At 35.3% G+C, this 19,828-nt stretch overlaps 1 protein-coding gene across 1 annotated transcript in view; it reads left to right on the top strand.

The window, feature by feature from the left end:
* The window catches only part of BCKDHB (branched chain keto acid dehydrogenase E1 subunit beta), a 105,098-nt gene extending 86,312 nt beyond the window's left edge, over nt 1-18,786 (top strand). Inside the window, exons 10-11 of the mRNA XM_041412376.1 lie at nt 13,438-13,590; nt 18,450-18,786. Coding sequence (XP_041268310.1) covers nt 13,438-13,578 — 141 coding nt within the window. The 3' untranslated portion in view covers nt 13,579-13,590; nt 18,450-18,786. The remainder of the gene's footprint in view (nt 1-13,437; nt 13,591-18,449) is intronic.
* Nucleotides 18,787-19,828: the final 1,042 nt, after the last annotated feature.

The following is a 19,828-nucleotide window of genomic DNA, read 5'->3' as shown; positions in this document are numbered from 1 at the left end:
TAGAAAAAAACCCATAACTTTTGATTTAAAAAACCCACTGCCTGATGCACTGTGAATCTTAAAAAACAGTTCTCCATACCTTAAAAATATGATAATAATTATTTTATGGTATGTATATTTAACTCTGTATATTTAATTTTTTACATTTTATCTCTTTTATATAACTTATGACTAAAGGAAAAATTATTCTTTCTACAGCTGTTCATAGGTTTTATAATCAAAGCCAGGTTTAAATAATACAATAGGAACATAAAGGCAGTACATTTGTATTTTTGCCAAATAATATAATTAATTCATTTCAAAATACATTAGAGTATAATATAATTATAAAAATGCACAAATTTCAAAATTAAATCTAGTCATCTTAATTTAAAACAATTTACTGTATTTGAATAGTCTGTTAACTGAAGTTGAAACACAAGTTTAGTTCCATGTGCTTTATAATCTGATCTCAGTGTACAAAGTCTTTGGAGCAGTACAAACATATGTGTAAATGAATTGTTTTAACATTCAGTTTTTATGATATAATTGCTCTGAATCATGAAACCTCAGACCTAAGATGTTCCATCAGGGAGGCAGAAATACTGGTAACAGTGATATCCAAAAAGCATACAAGAATAGTTGGTGAGGCCAAAGACAACTCACGTGGTGTTCCTGCAAAAACTTGAAGGGGAAAAAAAAGGCAGAAAACCCCACTCCTTAAATCCTGCATTATAATGTGAAAGCTTCGTGCTTTTTTTGGACAGCTGAGATGGATGAATTGTATTTTAGGATTGGCTGCTGCTCTAAATACAGTCAAACTTATACTGTTCAGTATTGCCACAGAAAAAAAGTTATCTTCAGGCCTAAGTTTCGGTAATTAAATCCTGGAAGGCCCCTTGGGTGGCTAGCATTGACTGGTGTTATTCCAGAGAAACAAGCATTGCAATTCATTTATGAAATATGCAAGTAGAAATATGATGTATCTGTCCCTTTGCCTAATATAGTTTTAATATTTTTCTTCAAGATGAACTATAAAAGATGTTCAGACTCTTACATTTGAATACCTCTGTAAGTCATAGCTAGATCCAAGACATTAATGATAGGGAAAAAAGACAGATGAAAGTTGCTGAGGACCTGGAGGAGGAATAACCAATTCCACTGGGGCTGCTAATATTTAGTCCCTGCCAATCTATTATTTCAATCAAGTAGGAAGCTAATTACATGCAACACTTCCATTCTTTAGCACGAAAAAAAAAAAAAAAAAAAGATGAAGTGCCTCTATTTTAAGACTGACCATGGTCCTTCTGGCAAAATACTGTTCTGTTAGAAAATGCCAATGTCAAATCATTTTGCCAGTTTTATAGCAGGAGGTTTTTCAGAGAATACTAGTTCTGTCTTTCCAGGTGGAATTTCTGACAAACTTGGTGTTACTGGTTCAAAGTTTGAGCTTCTTCCCTGGACTATTTTCTGTTTTTTTTTGTGTTCATGTCCATTGGATAAAATGCTTATGTGAGGAGCATAGGAGGTCAGGAGCTGCTATCTCTGAGATGAGCACCCTGGCCATGGGCAGAAGTGCCCTACTTGAGTTCCCTTCTTTGCTGTTCAGTGGCACCGTGACTTTTGGGGTCCCACAAAGAGAATGTCCCTCTTTCAAATTTTACCCATCTCTGTGGTTATTGATTATTCATGGGAGTACTTAAAAAATCAGACTTTGTTGTTTTGTTTATTTTTTATGTGGTTGTTGTAAATTAGCTTCAAATACCTTACTTGGGGAGTAGGTTCCAAACATCTGATTCTTGCTACCTGGCCACCACCTTACATGAAGAATGCTGTTTGGCTGAGAATAAGAAATACTGATTATAAAAAGCTAGCATTGAATATTGTCTATTTTAGGTGTCACAATACACATTCTGTGTCAAGTTCGGGTCTGCATATGCGTATGTCTGAGTCAATCACAAAATATATTGATATTGATGGAATTCATGTGATTATTTGCTAATAAATGTATTGATGGACTTACTTCTATTCAGTCCCAAAGGGCATAAGTGAAAGGAGACAAAATGTCTCTGAAATGTGAGTTGTAACACCATATACTGCAATATGTTGAGTCAGAAAATTGTTCCCATTTATTCAGAATGCCTCAGGTAAGCAATTTGTCTCCAGAATGTATTGAAAATGTTTCAGATGTGCAAGGAACCTGATAAGTAATACAGAGGAGGCAGTCCACTGTTACTCAAAAATCAAATTATGTCATCAATGTTGCCTTACCAAGACAATTTTAGCAGCTTTTCTCTGAGTGGACTCCCACTTGGTTGAACCAAAATTGAAAAATCTACTTTCCTCTGAGGCAAAATTGTCTAATTACTGTTTATTATTTAATCACTGTCCATATTCAGAATACTAAGAAAAAGATTTCTTCTATAAGTAAGTATGATGAGATTATATGAATAAATGTGGGTGTTACCATCTTTGCACAAGTTATAAAGAAAGATTTACTGTTGTTTAAGGATTGAAATGTGAATTTGCCCCATTTTCATATGGAGTTTTGAGCTAGTTGAGGGAAACATTTGGCTCTAAATACTACATGTAACATTGTATATGAATTTAGAAGTTTCAAAAAACCAATGGGTTTGCCAAAATTATAGGAGCAACTTCAGAAGTCACCTAATGAATGGCATTTATTTTCCTTTTATATGTTTGATTACCTGCCATCTTCATTCACCTGTAAAGCTGGATGTTATACCATCTTTGAATTCCAGGTAGCTGAGGAACTTGAAAGATGTGAAGACCTTTCACTGTCTGTGTACTGAGAATATATATTGTCCTGTATTTTATGTCCATAAAGATTTTACCACCTTTGACAGTGGATCAGGACTGAAAAGAGAGGGAAATATGGATTGATTTTCCAAGTATCATTGTCTCTTTCACTGTTCCTGATGGACATTCTTACTCCTAAAATTATCTCCTTTTTAAGAAGATAAATAGCTTTACTTGATTTTTAATGGTAACCTAATGAATTACACAGGACTCCCTGTTTTACCCCTAAATTTTTTTTTTGTGGGGAGTAAATCAGAAAGAAAGAAGTCTAGAAAACATCTTTAATAATTTTGAGAAATTATATCAAATAATTAAGAAAACTTTCAAAATATGTTTGAATAAAGGAAACCATTGTATTCAATAAGAAAACTGCAAGCAGCAACTTGAATTTCAGCATGCTGTGGTCACTGTGCTGCAGCAAATCTCAGCCCTTGATCTGTTCAGTCGCTGGGTTTTCTAGGCTGAAGTTGTTTATTAACCAGTACAAGCTAACATTTTCTTTCTCTATATAATTTGTGGTGATCACTAAAATAAGTAGAAATGCCTTGAAAAATTATATACTATTCAGAGAAAGATGTTTAAACCTCTATTTTTGTATGTAGAGTATTCAAAGTAATATTGATTTTACAATGGATAGGAAACTATGAAGCCAACAAACCCCGTAATTTCTGGAGTATCCCTGAATTCATAGCAGAAACAAACCAGGAAAATAGTGTTATGTGTGAACTTTATTTCATGACTTTTTTTAAAGTCAACCACAAAAGAAGACATTTGAGAACATGTTTCTTGTCTTGATCAAGAAAAAGTACAATGTCAAACACTTAAACTGGATCTTTAGCCATCTAAACCCATATCAGCAGTGTCTGCATGTTTCATTCTTACAGTTGTTAGCAGGATTGGTTGACTGTATTTCTACCATCTGACTAATGAAAAATCTCACCAAATACAATGAGAAAAGCTCCATAATAACTTCTGTACTGGCTGGATTTTTGGAATACTGTTTTTCAGTCTTGACAGCTAATAATTCCCTTCTAAAATCATGAAGTTCTAGTTTTCTTGTGTTACTGTGCTCTGATAAAAATGTTGTCAGCCTCGTGTTTTTGAAACTTAATTTGTTGGTGAATTTGCTGGGCTTTATACAGTGAGTGTAGATTGTGGCAGATTAACCTGACAGATTAGATCCTGACCTTACAAAATCTTGTCAGTACAAGAACTCCAAGGTGTATGATGTGGGGACTGTGGTATGGTGGGCTCTCAAAAATATTACCAAGTTGTAAAGAGTAGCATTTTTAAACACTCGGTTAAATCTTAACAGTCTTGTAGTTTCTTAGTTAAAAACCCAGAATTCTGAAGTCACAAAGTCAGTCTATTATTGATATAGTAAAAATTAGAGTCCTGTAATGAACCTGGGTGATATTGAGGGTCTCAGAAGCAGAGTTTCTACATGGCTAGGAACTACTGACTTTTAAAAGCATAAGCTCATAAATGATTTGTTGGGTGAAAGAGTATCTGGTGTATCAGTTGGCTTTGGCTCAGTTGTATATCCTGCAGTTGGCTAAAAAGACAAGTGTGTTTGGAGAGGCCCTTATGGTAGGAACAGTAAGGACTTTGTTGTAGAAGACAAGTGGTGTGGTGAAGTGGTGTGGTGTTGTAGAAGACAAGTGGTGTGGATAAAAAGACAAGTGTGTTTGGAGAGGCCCTTATGGTAGGAACAGTAAGGACTTCGTTGTAGAAGACAAGTGGTGTGGTGAACTAGTTTTTTAAAATAAGTAGTGAAACCAGGTGACATGAGTCAGGAGCTGTTAGGGTCATCAGAAGCTGTGGAGATCTTGCTCTCTGCCTTCTTTCCACTATCAAAAAGAAGACTAAAGGCATGTAAGTCCTCGGAAAATGAACAAAGGTAGCCAGCAGAAAAGTGTTTGCTGAAGTAATACTTGGGGAAAACTATACATGAAAGAATCTGAAATGAATAGCTTGAAATTAGAAAAAGAGTTTCAAGATGGCATGTCATACAGAACGAGTGTGAATAAAAAAAGCCAATAACCATGTTACAGCGTTATCACCACAATAGAGTACAATACAGTCAAATATATCAATATCGATTTGTGATAGAAACTGTGGCCTTCTGTGATGTCAGAGACAGGACTTCAGTTCTGCGAACTTGCCAAGTTTTGTATCCTTACACTTTGTCAGAAGTTTGGGGAAAAAGCTCCAACTTCAGCTGTGCATGGCTGGTGGTCTCATTTGTTGAGAGGAAATCAGGCATATGGGCTGGTGGGCACAGAAATTTCCATGACTGGATAACTGTTGTTTAAAAATGTGCTTTGATTTTTGTGTCCATTTGTACTATAGTTCTGTTTTATATTTATGATATTCTGATTTTATGTATTATGCTATTGAAAGCCATTTGTTAGAGATATCTGGTCCAGTAGAGTCCTGATGGATTGAGTTCTGCAAAAATTTTAGTTAGTGAATAAACTGAGAATTTCTGTCAAGTACTTACATGAGAGAAACATTGGTTTTTTTAAGATTTTGCAGACACATAGGCAGAAAAGAAAATCTCAGTGTGAACTCCATTGCAATTTTCCTTTTGCAGTACTACCAATAGCTTATTTTTGCATTTTATTCATGGTAATTTTATGTTGAGTACTGACTGAAACAGAAAACAAGAAAATTATGAGAGGTGCTTCACAGTAACTAAGGCAGCTATGTAGGTATTTTACTTTGTTTCTTCATTAAGAAATTTCACTGTACAATTTGATAACATTGATGGAAGACATAGGTTAGGTTATATAAGAGATTTATCTTTCAACTTAAAAGCAGTAAGTTCATTGTAGGGTGAAAATTAAATTTGTGTAAATGATTTAGTATAAAAGTAAAGTTCACGTAACCCATTTTGAGAAATTTATTTAAATGATCTAAAACATAGACCAAGTTAAATACTTGGGCTTAATCCAATTTAAACTTCAGTGAGACTCCTAAAATATACATTTGACATCTAATGTTGTGTTTCTCTCTTGTGTAAAAATAATTAATTCTGTTATCTGTCTTTCTGTGTGTAATATTGCTGAATATGTTGCAGGTCCCACACATTTGGTTTTATACACATCGACTCCTCGAAATCAGGGCAATAATTTTCAACTGTTTGTTCTGGCATAAAAGAAACTCAAAATTTCATAGCCTCCGAAATATGTTATTCTTTGTCTTCATTTTTGGATCACTTTTTAAATTAAGAGATGTAATGTGAACTGTTTATGGTCTTATTAAACATTTTAAAATGAAAGTGTTTCATTTGCAGCCCATTTCTTGGTCTTTTGTAACAGAGTTGCATTGACTATTTATAGCTGCAAAAATTAATGAAGTATTCATTTCTTATTTTCTTAGAGGTCTTGTTTTCATTTGTTTTGTTGGCAATTTTTCATTACACTGGAATATCAATGTAGCCTCTCTGAATAGTAATTTAGGAAATGAAGTGTAGAATGATGAAAACCATAAAAAATTGCATCTCTCTAGGAAAGAAAAAAAGCTAATTACTCTAAGAAATTTGGTGAAATAATTATTTCATGCTTTCAAGGTTAGTCTGTACCGAAAAGCTCAGTCTTCAATATAATTATTTTAGTGTTTCCGAGTACTTTTTTATGTAAACTTTTATATTAAAACCTCATTACATTTTTCTCCAACTTTTTAAACTTTTTCTGTAGAATAAAAATTACATTTCTGTTCTCACCAGTCAGATTTCTTAACTGTTAATTTTGCCCTTATATATGAGAGAATATTTATTATTCACTTGAAGCTTTTCACTAGAATTCTTCTACCTGAGGGCTTGTACCATCAAGCAGCTTCCGAGAAATTAAATTTATAAGTAAAATTATGACTTGGTTTAAATAATACACTATGAAATTCCTTATATCTTTGTCTCAAGTGATCTAATAATCCCCTCCACTGTGAGCCTGTTTTGCAAAGGTGATCATGTAAAAAATTCTGGAAAGATATTAGGAAAGCCCTGACCTTTTCATGGGAGAACAGGGTAGTTCCTTTATACTTGTGCCCTGGCTGCCTGGCCAAGCTGTAGGTTTGCCCTGGGGAGGGATTTAGTGACAGTCACACTGACAGCTTCATTCTCATTTCGCTGTCCCAAAATGCAAATGCTTCAATATAAAAAGAGAAATGTGCTGGTTTAAATTGTTTAGTAACAGCAGCTGAAATTGCATTTCCTTTGAAGTTCATTAGTGCATGTTGAGTGAAATACTTCTAGGAGAATTTTACTGTGCCAGATACGTAGACTGACAAGGCTGTCTTTGCAAGAATCTCTCAGCTGCCTCAACAGCTGTAAAAATAAAAATATCACTCACTGACTATTAAAACTCTTAGCAGCAAATCCTTCCAGTCACTTTTGGCATGCTGAGCTTAACCAGAAGATGTTTTTACAAAATACTTAAATAAGTAATTAGAATGGTAGGTGATAAATGATGATTGAAAAGTATGAAGTTTGATTACATTGGTAGCATATTTCTACCTTTGTTATTAAAAGGTAGGAAATAATTAGAAGTAGGTTAATCATTACTGGAAATCTTAACAAATGTTTGTTGTGCAGAACAACTGCTCATTCATGCAGAAAAATGACCTGTGATCTGCAGTATTTTCATGTAAGAATAATTTTATGCAGGCACTTCAGTTCTGTTGATTTCCCTTGGATTATTCAGCCATGTTATTGCACGTGTAGCAGTTTGCAGGATCATTTACTGAACAGATCAGTTAGTAATCCCAAGTAGCTAAACAAAGCAAGAACATTTAGATACTCATGGGCCTGGGAAATCATTCTAGCTCTTGGGCTTTGGGCATGCTTTTAGAAAATATTGGGTCTCGCTGCAAATATTTGTAATTGCCACTTAAGAAAGTGTACAGAAAACTTGGAATATCCTATAGAATAACATAATTTGTAGTGACTTTGCTGTAAGGTGGTTTGCTGCTATATAGAGGAACAACTTCTGTTTGAATAATTTTGTCACATTCTGCACATCTAACATATTGCTTAGGAAAAAATAATATTTCTAGTATTTGTAGCAAAAAGGTGGGAAGTGATCATCTAGCGGATTGCAATTAATTACCAAAAACTTGACTTGCCAAAAGACGTTCTTGTGGTTCACTTAAAGTCGCATATTCCATAACCTGGAAGCCATTCCGTATCCTCTTGAGTGTATCTGTCTTGTGCCCTTTATTTTGTGGAGAAGAATTGTACTGGCGGCTGTACCACGTACCCTAAACAATGCAAATTGTACATTTGCCAGGAAGACCTTAATTCCTGTCTGTGTGTTCTTCTGAGCTGAATATATTTCAATTCTAGTCCTAGATTCTACCAGAGTCAATTTAGCTGGTGTAGTATTTTCATAGAAAGTCTTTGACTTTTTGCATAAAACACAGGATTAGGTTGTAAAGAAATAAAAAATAATTATTTTTAATTTCCCTCCTTGTTGAAAGATAATTATTTGACATAAATGAAGTTTTGAGCTTGTTTGGTTTGTGGTTTTTTTGGTTTTTTTTTGGTATTGTAAACACCTTGGGAATGCAGTGCTGATTTCTTTGTGCAGTTCTGCCACCAAGACAACTCATCCAACAGCCTCAAGTTAATGCTCTTGCTGTCTATGTTTGTTGGAGTGGTTCTGTTATTAATTTGATAAGGAAAATTTAACAGACCATACCAGTTGTGTATTGGGTTATTAAAGATTGTTCTATTCATTTTTGAAGCTGTCTGAAATGAAATTCCAAAGCAGTCTTCAAGCCTGTGTTTGAATTGTTCATTTTATGATACTTTATTTTTTATCAATAAATGGGACCTATTCTATAAATACTGTTTTATGTGATTTATTACTGCAAAGATAATATTTGCAGTTATTGCTTTTTAATGGTAGCAAGGCAATTAATTACACAGAATGGACTTTTTCCCCCCTAAATTTTTCTTTGTTTTCTAATTACTGAAGTATTTTGTAAGTAAAAGTATGATCTCTTTTGGCAATTAAAAAATAAATATTTTTAGCAGCTAACTATTTTTCTGTATTTGACAAGATATTAATTACATAGAATTGGTAACAAATAAAATTGATCATTATTAATCTCTGCTAAGTTATAAATATCTAGTCTTAAAGTGATTTGAAAGGGAGAAAAATATTTGATAGAAGTTAAAAGTTTACAACCTACATCTGCAGAGTTCTCTGAGGAAAAATTGTGTCATGGTTGTAACTATCAGGAAAAGATTTATAAAAGTACTTTAAGACAAAAATGGCTAAGCTGGCGGAAAAAAAAAAAGTTCCTCTAAAGAAAGAATATATAGATCACTCTCTCTACTCATATCTCAACTTGAAAATATCTCGTGGGTGCATTGTATAGTACTTATGTAGCTCATAGAAGTGACTGTTCATAGGAATGTGACATATATTTGTTGTCAAAGCAAATTGTGTTTAAAATGTGTAGCATTTGGTGCTTGCAGCTGTACAGGAAAGTACTGTACTACAACTGAGAAACATATGAAAATGGGAGACGCTTGACTTTTCTGTTATAAAAAGTAGATTTTTAAAATAAGACATTATTTTAAAGCTGAAATCAGGGAAAAAGACATTTAGTCTTTATTTAGTGTCAGCTTTATTGCATGAAATCCACATTTTATAAAATAGGGCTTGATTGACAATGTCTTTGGAAAGCTTCTTTTGAAAATCGAAGCTATAAGTGAAAGAACAGATTTTATTGTAAATGAGATTTCTGTGTTCATTATTAACCTATAGTAGCTTTCATCTTATTTTTGCAATAATAGGTAATTTACAATTGAAAATCTGTATGTGGAAGTAATAGATAATATAGATGTAACAATCATGAGAAAAGTGATCTGAAATAAATTTTCTTAATTGTTTAAGCCCCACACTTTAGTTTATGGCAACAGCATAAATAAATCCGAATTAAAAAACCAGAACAGAAAGTGAAACTCTGATGCAGTAAGTTTTCCCTCTGAAAAGCTCTTTAATTAAATATGTGGTTTCTAAATTTTGTAATCTGTAGATGAGATGGCAAAATTCAGAGTTCTAATTGACAGAACTGGTCACAATTTAATTAAAGCTTTGCAACCTGCAATTCATTTGCAAATGAATTCCTGAGTCTAAATTTTGTTGTTATTGTCAGCCAAAAAATTAGTATTCCTGCATGAAGAATGTTCCTACAGTTTGCCTTGTGTAATGGACTTTATGTTTAGTTTTCTTTTTATTATAATAGCTGTAATACCAAAATAAACATCAAGAGTTCTATCTAACTCTTAGTATTCATATTAGCCTTTATATAAACTTTTTGTTTATCATCCTTCAGAAAGTAAATTCCTACACTGGAAAAGGTGTTGTAAAATCAGTGGTCTCATATAGAAGTCATCCAGCATTCTAGTAGCTGTTAATTTTTGGGGTACTTGTAGTGTTGCAAAATAAGAACAGTGTGGGAGAGACACTGATGACATAAAATGTTGCAGAAATAATTTATTTTTAAAGGAGCGCTTTCTCACTTAGGAAATATTCTACACACAATAGAAATGAAAAATAAAAAATCCTGTTTATGGATTTTAATCCATGTCAGCTACAGGGGAAAAATTAAATACATCCAAAAAATATAGAAATAAAGAAATTAAGACTATAATAGGGGGAAAGACTGAGTTTGAACTTGTCTGATTTGCTAGCTATGCATTAAATAGTCTCATTTACCAATACTTACTTACCAAAGTGTTTGCATTTGAAGGTCTGTTTACTGTGACTGTGGAACTGTAGAGATTCCCTTCAGAGGAGGGACAGGCTGGAGCAAAAAAACTCCTTTAACTGTCTTCTTCTTGCCCAGATGCCTGAAAGCACTTCCTCCAAATGGCAGAGGAGATTGCTTTATTTTTCCATACGTTGCAGATGGATGAGTAATGTTTTCTTTCAGTTATGCCGAATAATGGACTTGATTTTTTATTTTATCCTTTTTGTAGAACTGTATATCTCTGTAAATGTCTGCAGTTCTCATTCAAAGATTTTTAAGAGTTTTTAACTCAGAACCCGGATTTAGCCATGAGTACCTGCATCTCTGTTAAAAGTAAAATATACTTCTAAATAAAGCTAAAAGAAACTTGGATAAAATTTTCTATATTAGCATACTGGGATATTGTAATCTGGGCAAATAGACTGAGTGTACCACATACTGGAGGATCCATTTCACATACAATCATGCAACATCCAGCAAGTCCTTGGTTTTAGCTCCTATTCTAAAAAATCAAGGCATGTGATTGTTCTAAAGTGTTGCATATGTGATTCATTTGAATGATTGCTGTGAATTTCAAGAACAGATTTTTACTGGGACCTGTGCTCTTAAGTTGTTTTGAAAAGTCTTAGTAAGAGTATATTAAGCATCAAATGTTGAAATAGAATTATGTGACCAATTATATGCCTTTATATCTTAATATAATAACATTTTTTCCAGAAAGCTTTCAGTGAAAATCAGGCAAATGAAGGAAAATTGGCAAAGGTCATATTGAATAACTGAGGCCAGAATTTGGCCTCTGCAGTTAGGAAGCAGGGCAAGAAGAGCAGCAATTTAATGTTTTGTTGGATATTTTAACATTAAGAAAATTTTAGGTAGATTGAAGTAACAGCTATAGCTGTTGGTTTCATAAACACTTAATTTTCTAACAAAATAATAATTTTTTACTTTAATTGAATTTTGGAGGTTATGGATATCCTGCTAATAGAGTATGACTTTTTCCTACAGGTTTTCAAAACTAAACATTTTACACTGAACCAGAAATCCCATGCCTACTACTTTACTTCCAAGACCTTTTAACTTTAGTTTTTCCCTAACGTCTTTCCTGGGGAGATACCAGTTTGTTTAAACAGTCTGTCTTCTAGATAGTGATCTGTGTTAGGCACTTGAAAGCAGCACTGCAGGGCTGGGGGGCTGCAGGTCTAGAATATACTTGCACGTTTTGATGTAATGCAACTGACAGGTGGAATGGGCAGTCAGTTTTGGGATGGTCCAAAATCTATTGCCTTGTCTTATTGGTCAGTTACAACATGGGAATCAAGGTCTGTTTAGCATCAAAATTACCTTGCCAGCAGGTCAGAGCAGGACATCATTATCTATCTCATGGACAGGTAAAAGACTTATTACACTCTGCTTTCCACAGTTTTGTACTAATGTGAATCTTTTGCTTTGCAAAGAAAAGAGTGCTTGGAAATGGAGCTCAAAAATATTTATATTGTTTACCTTTATCTTTTACCTCAGACCTACTCAGACTGTGAAGTTTTCTAGGTGAATTAATGCACTATTAAGTGTAATTTATACTGTGTGTAATCACACAACTTCTTGGACTTTTTGCTTTGGTTCATTGTCCAGGAAAACCCACTTCGCAATGCTGGAGTGAAAGGTTGTGTTCTCAGTGTGTTACCAGGACCTTCTATACTGCCAAATAGTGATGTATAGGAAGTACAGTAGGTAGAGTTAGGCTGCCATGGACTGCAAGGCAACGTGCATTCAAAACAGTTCATCAGTCTGAGAAAATACTTGGCACTCATTTGTAGAAAGGCATTTTAACTTTTCGTTCGAGCGTTTGTAGAAAAACTTTTTAACTGTTTTCCCTGTGGACCTGGTGGAAAAGGGCCGGTAGATAATACTTCATCTTCCATTTTGCTGAGCCAAGTACAGGGGAAGTTGGCCAGGATTTCTCAGTTGCTGCACTCCATAAAGGAGAGACCAGGAGGAGACATGTTTTATCACTTCATTTGTCTGCCTTGGAAAGCAAATACCTATACTAAAGATATGGGGAGAAAAGGGAGCTGATAATTAGCATCAACATCAGTTCAGTCTGGCTAAGTTATTTCTACACTCACTTCTTGCAGTTTTTTGTGGTGCATGCCATCATTCTGGTACTTGAGACTAGGAGGATGGAAACCTCACTATTTATTTGGTTATTAAGGCTGATAATATTACATATTTATGGGTTTCTTTCAAATCAACGTGGCATTTGTAATATTTTGTGCTGTTCTAGGTCAAGTAATGAAACTCTCAGTCATTGTCAAATCTGATCTCCAAGTAGAACACAAATTGTGGGGGATTGACTAGTGCATGGATTTAACTCAAAGGTTGGAGATACGCAAATCCACTTACTTTTCCTAACTGCTTAATGCTTAGACAGAGCCTTAATAATCTAAGAGTTCAAGGAAGTTTGAATATGGTGTTCCTTTATCCAACAAATAATATACACTCTTAGATTATATAATTTTTCTATATTTTTAAAGTGGCACAGGAAAGAGACTCTTACTCCTTTGCTCCTAAAATATTTGGTTCTTGGCAGCAGTTTTTTGAATGTATAGCAGATGTACTAAATACAGTCTGCCTATGATTTAATGCAGCACACATGCAGAGAATGAAAATAACAGTAATACAATTTGTATTTTTAATAAGGACATTTGTGCAAGAGGAAGCACTATTCTGGTTATGACTACTTATTCAGTGATATAAATAGAACTTTTGAGTTTCCAGGACTGTCTGTCTGGCAAAGTTCATATGACCCCAACTTGTGATGCAAGACTCCTGAAAAGAATGTCCTCACTAAGATTTATTCTGTATTTTTATTAACAGGAGGAATGCTTTTTGAATTTGGAAGCTCCTATTGCAAGAGTATGTGGCTATGACACTCCCTTCCCTCACATCTTTGAGCCTTTCTACATCCCAGACAAATGGAAATGCTATGATGCTCTTAGAAGAATGATCAACTACTGAGCAGTAGTGCAGGTGAGAAATAACAGCTTGTACTGACAGGTTACTTGCCAGGGTTCTGACAGGATTACTGCAAGGTTTGGGCCTATAGTACTATTTGTTTATTTAAATATTTATTTATTATTAAATTATTTATTTAATTTACTAGTTTATTTAGTTATTTATAGTAAGAATTGTCTCTTATGGCTTTGGACCTTCAGTCTTAAAGGTGTTGGAATATTTTTGAGTACTGCCATTGAAATCAGTGTTTAAAATTCATTACCTTGCTTAATCAGTTTAAAAATTAAGTGTCTTAAATCTTGAGTAATGAAAAGAGTATAAAGTGAAGGGTGAAAGGAATACTTATGCAGAGAATATACTAACCACAGTGTTAAGTTTTATTATTTTTCACTCCTCAGGGTGGTCTGTAATCCTGCAATGTACAAATAACACCCAGTTTACTCTGAATATTGGCTCTGTATTGTAAACACACACAAACCATTGGAAATACATGAAGCATCTGTAGTGTCTTATAGTTCTGTTAAAGTACTACTGTTTAATACTTGTAAAAATATTTTTTCCTTATGGTCTTCAATGTAATTTGATCATGCTTGAAGATGTCTGTTTGCAGAGCACAAAGACTGTGAAGTAATACATATTCCTGTGTCTGTTACAGTCTGTAACATCTTTTGTTTCATTATAGTATTATACTAAGTAACATTTGACTGTGGGGTGGGCTGATGAGGATTTAGAATTCTGCTGTGGGAGAACTTCTGGTGTATAATGATCAAAATTTAAGAGCTTAGAAAATGTGTTAACACAATGTATTCTGTGCTTCCTTTAACTGAACAAAGTAACCTAGTTTTTGAGATACAGTCTTGATGGGTCTTGTATATGGGAAATGAAAAGAAGAAAACAATAGAAACTGTAATGGACAGGCAAGGGATTTTTAGCTGTTGACACCAAAGACAGGATGGCCAAGGTGGGCCTTATATTAGGGGTGCCATCTTCTGTCTGTTTTACCTCTGCATTAAACTGTGAATTAAATTTAGAGCCGTGGATAAAAGGCTACCAATACCATAATGTTAATTTCCTGTATATGCAGAGTTACTTTCAGGAAACTTTTTGGCATTCCACTCTGTTTGTTTCCCTCAATAGCAGATAGTGGAGTTTCTGTATGAGAAATGGAATTGCTATCAGTGATGCAATGTCTCAAAAAAATAATGTAGTTCTACTTTTCTCAAATATTGCTTGTGACTGACGTACCAGAGCATTTCACAGAATCACAGAATATGCTGAATTGGAAGGGAGCCATCAGGATCATTAGGTCCAACTCCTGGCCCTGTGGAAGACACTCCAAGAATCCCATCATGGGCCTGAGATTGTCGTCCAAATGCTCCTTGAACTCTTGTCAGATTTGATGCTGTGATCACTTCTCTAAGGTCCCTGTTCCAATGCCCAGCCACCCTCTGGGTGAAGAACCTTTTCCTGATATCCAACCTAAACCTTCCCTGACTCAGCTCCATGCTCTTTTCTTTAGTCCTGCCTTATCATGAGAGTGAAGAGATCAGTGCCTGCCCTTTCTTGTCCCCTCACAAGGAAGCTGTAACTGCAGTGAGGTCTCCCCTCAGTCTCCTCCAGGCTGAACAGACCCAGTGCCCTCAGCCTCCCCTCACAGCTTCCCCTCAAGGCCCTTCACCATTTTTCTTGCCCTCCTTGGACACTCTCTAATAGTTTAATGTCTTTCTGACATTGTGGTGCCCAGAACTGCCCCAGCACTGGAGGTGATGCCGCCCCAGTGCAGAGCAGAGCAGGACAATCCCCTCCCTTGCCCAGCTGGTGATGCAGTTCTTGGTGCACCTCATTTCCTTGGAATTGAAAGTAAAGCTGTTTTCTGACTTGTCATCTTTTTTGTAGAATATGTAATCAGTGCGATCCTTTTTATAACAGTTGCCCTTGCCTTTGATCTGGGTTGAAGTAAACTCATTAAAGATTTATTTGCTTTTTGTTGTTTGGCACCTCTGTTACAAAGTCAGGGTATCTTATCTAAGGAGAATGGTTTGGTTGTATCTGTTCCTTGAGGTGAAGTACTGGCTCATGCTAGATAGCATCTGATTTGCTACTTTTCAGAGGAAACCAAAGGACCAAATACTGTTACCTCTGTAAGAAAAGGGAGACAAACTGAGGGCATTTTGTGGTTCAGAGACTTAGTTAACCCCCTGTTCCTCTATAGGATGGTAAAGTGAGGGAGGTATAAGCTGAAAAAATGGGTTCTGAATTGCATTGAATTCAATTGCATTGAATTTGTGCACAACCCTGTTTCAACTCTGGAAATCCACGCTAAACCTGGTCTAAAAAATTTGCCAGGATTTAGCATATCAAGGAACAGGTTTATTAGAGGTTGTCTGAAAAACAGTGTCAAGACACAGAAAATTCTGCTTCCTGTTTGTCTAACAAAACGTCCAGATGTTGGCACCCATAGCACCATATCTTTTGGTTGGTGTGACTAGATGTTAGTGTTACAGAGTGAGTACTCAAAGTTTTTCTTTGTTTTTCTGTGAGAGAACATTACTGTGCCTTATCGTAAGGCACATTTCAGGGGAGTAGTCCCTTATTTTTCTGTTTGCTACACATTGGTGTTACATACTTGACACAGCAGTTGCAATAGAGCTCCATTCTGCTGTCAACTCCACAGAGTTTGCCTGTAAGGTAGCCCACTTATGTTTCTAAGAAATTGAAGGATTGCTTTACATGTGCTTGTTTTTGTACTCACGGTAACATTTATTACTTGCCATTGGTACAGAGTGAAGTTATGTGTTCCAAACCATCTCTTATGTTGTTCTAAGAAATGGTTATACAGTTTGTGTGGATTTGAGCACAGTCAGTCCTTCTTGGTGTTAGAGGGGTTGGGCCTCTTCATGTCCTACTGTTGAAGAGACAGGGCAGCTGGGAGTTCCCTGTGGTGAAGAGGGGTGTGGAGTTTGCTTTTGAGTTACAGAAATAGTCAAGCTGGTGTTGTGGTTTAACCCCAGCTGGAAACTCAGCCCCACACAGCCTCTCTCATTTCCCCCCAGAGGGATAGGGGAGAGAGAACTGGAAGAGTAATAAAATCGGGGTACTGTGGTTAATAATTTCTAAAGTTAGCCTTATTATCTTAATGTACATCTAGTTTTGTTCAGCCTATGTTGACAGCATCTCACACACAGGTAGTTGCTTATCTTGAGTTTGCCAGTGCAGATGGATTTCCTGCATAAAGACAGTGTTTGTTAATGTGTCCTGTGTACCTCACCAACGAGACAGGCAAGAGCAAAGTCTCTATCTTTCAGCAGCTTCTCAGTTATTAAAATTTGTGGCTATGTTAGGTATATGAGAAATATCTTCCAGGTAGGCAGCTGTGTTCCAGATAATTCTGTAGTTGGAAAGCATATAAAGATAAAAGCAGTGAGATTAGGATGTATATGCATTTCCTGGGTAAATGGAACAGTGTCTGGCTGTTTGTTTGAGGAGGGAAAAAAAACCCTAAAAGAAGAAACAGAAGATAGCCATGAAATCGAAGAAAATAGTGACAAGTTTTATAAAATATACTGTTGTTCACAAATATATTGAGGGCTGACTGTAACATAGAAATGGCAGGTATCCAAGTACTTTTCTGTTATATTTTGCAGCTTTTACTACCACATTTGCATATGTTGTTTTCTTGTCAAATTCTGAATTTTAAAACTAGGTTACACTTTACCTCCATGAGAGTGTGTGTGTTCATCGAGAACCATTGTTACTGTTACAGTCTCTAAAAATTCAGAGTTGTCACACTGAACTTCATTGCAGAACTATTTTACGAGAAGTTTAATCTTGGTGCTTAAAGGTGATGTTAGGGGATCTTAGGGGGCTGATTTAAATTTATTTTTCTTTCCAAGCGTGCAGTTGAAATTGGTTGCTAGTTGCTGAAATTGGTGCTGGGAAACAGGAAGGGAGCTGGAAGGTACTTTAGTTAGTAATTGTGTCTTCCTTGCACTCCTGGCTGTTGAAGGGCTTCATACAGGTTAGCTTGAGAACAGGACAACTGTACTTCCTCTCTCCCTGTTTGATACATAATATATGACAGACTGTGCAAGATCTTTTTCATCTGAGACTAACAACCATTTTTTTTTCAATACATAAATCACAAATGTGGCAGGCTTGACTGCCTGCTTAATAAGTGCTATCTGTAACCCACTAGAATAAACAACCTCCAGAAGCTTGAGTAGGACACAACATTCCTGGTTTATAATCTTTTCCTTCTGGATAAAAAAAATCATACAGGTGGTCAGTGAATCATGTCTTACAACAAGTGAGTAGTCCACATATAATATATCAGAGTACTAGAGCTATGAGTTGGACTGTTAGTATGGCTGCTGCAAGTCTGTACTTGCATTCAGACATTGCTGAGAACTCACGCAAGATCAGTACTGAAATACCTTTAAAAAAATCCCTGTAAACAGGAAAGGTATTGACTATAGTTTCTTTAGCAGACCCCTCTTCTCTGTAATAATAGAATGATAGTATATCTAGTAGAACAAATACAAAACATTTGCTTAACACTCTAGAGTAGGAGGGAAGGTAGTTCATCATAAATTTCTTTGCGTGAATGGCAATAATTAGTAGTGTGTTGACTCTAGGTATCATTTGCAGCATTTCTAATTTCTGTGGGTCTACCCTGGCAGATTTAAAGATGTAAAATAGTATTTAATACAAAATCAGTAAGTAATTGGTAGTAATTTGTTTTAGTTCATACACCTTGAAGTTACGACATTATGAATTAAGAACTAAGATTACCCTGGAGTGTGCTGTCTGTTTAATGTGCAGATATTAGTTTCAGTGTTCAGATTTATAATTTATTTTGTCATCTTTTTCTGCAGAGAGGAGAAGAACAACAGGGAAATACAGAAGCTGCCTTCAAAACTCTTGACATTTTAATCAGATCTTTTGGGTTTGGAATTTACTTAGCACACTTTTCTTTTAACTCAGCTATCCTGAATGTTCATCTTGGCTATTCTTCAGCAAGTTCAAATTTTCCTTAATTATGAAATCAGTGATGGGCAGGTGATTGTTACAGTAAGTAGTTTCAGATGTATTTAAAGATATTCCAGATGTTGAATGAAAATTGCACATTGCCATGCTTCACTAGGTTACATCTAGACTTCACTGTGTAAATATTAGAAGCAGAATTTTATTCAATAAAACATGTTATGCTCATGTAGTCTCTTTGTTTTGCTATTGTTTTGGAAGAACCCAAAGAAATTATTTGAATGTGACTGTTTTCAACACGATAAACCTTACGCAGCCAGCCTAGCTTGTGTGATGGAGACCTGCTTTAACGGGTGGCATCAGTGTTTTACTTGAGTGGCTTCATGTAAAATAGTCCCTAATACTGATTTCCTTTTCTGCAAGGGGAAGTCCATTTTTCTTGAGAGGGGAGGAGAGCTTTTTTTGCTTTGTTGCTGTGAGTGAGAGGCTTAATTGGTACATCTCTGCTGCAGTATCCTTCCTTCTAGAATTGGAATGTGTTTCTACTAAGCAGCTGTGCAAAAAGCAGTTCCTCTTCTTTTTTGCCTGCTTTGCTCTCTGTACAAATCAGTCTCATGCTGCATTGCTTCTTACCCAATAGGGGAATGACTGGGGTGGGGTTGAGGAGATGGGTGGCCAGATAATCACAATTCTGTGATTATTCAGGGGGGTCTTTCTGAGAGGAAGAAGAATACCTTTGTACACAAAACTGCTGAGGACAATCCTCAAGGTGGCAGGTGAAACACACCAGGGAGGAACTTGAGGAGGATAACTTCACATTCAATATCACTGGATCCATGGAAAGTGCTAAACTTATCTTTTCAGGTCCTACCATTTTGTGTAAGATTCTGTCTTCATAGTTTGTGCATTCCCTAAAGAATTCCACACCTGACAATGAAGCTAATTCTTAATGTATCCAATCAAAATGAGATTGTTGTTGAATCTTGTAAGTCTGTAAATGCCATGTATAGAACTTTATTGTCTGAAATAAGATACGTGCATTACATACTTTATATTTTTTTTGCATTGGATGGAAGCTATTTTGGCTATATGAAGAAAAATGGTTTTAAAAATTATTTCTGCCTTTGTAAAACATTAATAGATATTTTAGTAACTGTCTCCTAAAAATGTACTGTTACTGTATTTCAAAGCATATACAATAGATGCAATTATAGTACTGCCTTAGTAAAATGTACTTTGGTAATTAATAGCCTTAATAAAATATACTTTG

This window comes from Onychostruthus taczanowskii, unplaced genomic scaffold (assembly GCF_017590055.1).
Source record: "Onychostruthus taczanowskii isolate IOZ18803 unplaced genomic scaffold, ASM1759005v1 scaffold39, whole genome shotgun sequence".
In the NCBI taxonomy this organism is placed as follows: domain Eukaryota; kingdom Metazoa; phylum Chordata; class Aves; order Passeriformes; family Passeridae; genus Onychostruthus; species Onychostruthus taczanowskii.
Note: the sequence above shows the minus strand (reverse complement) of the source record. Positions and strands in the feature narration are given on the sequence as shown.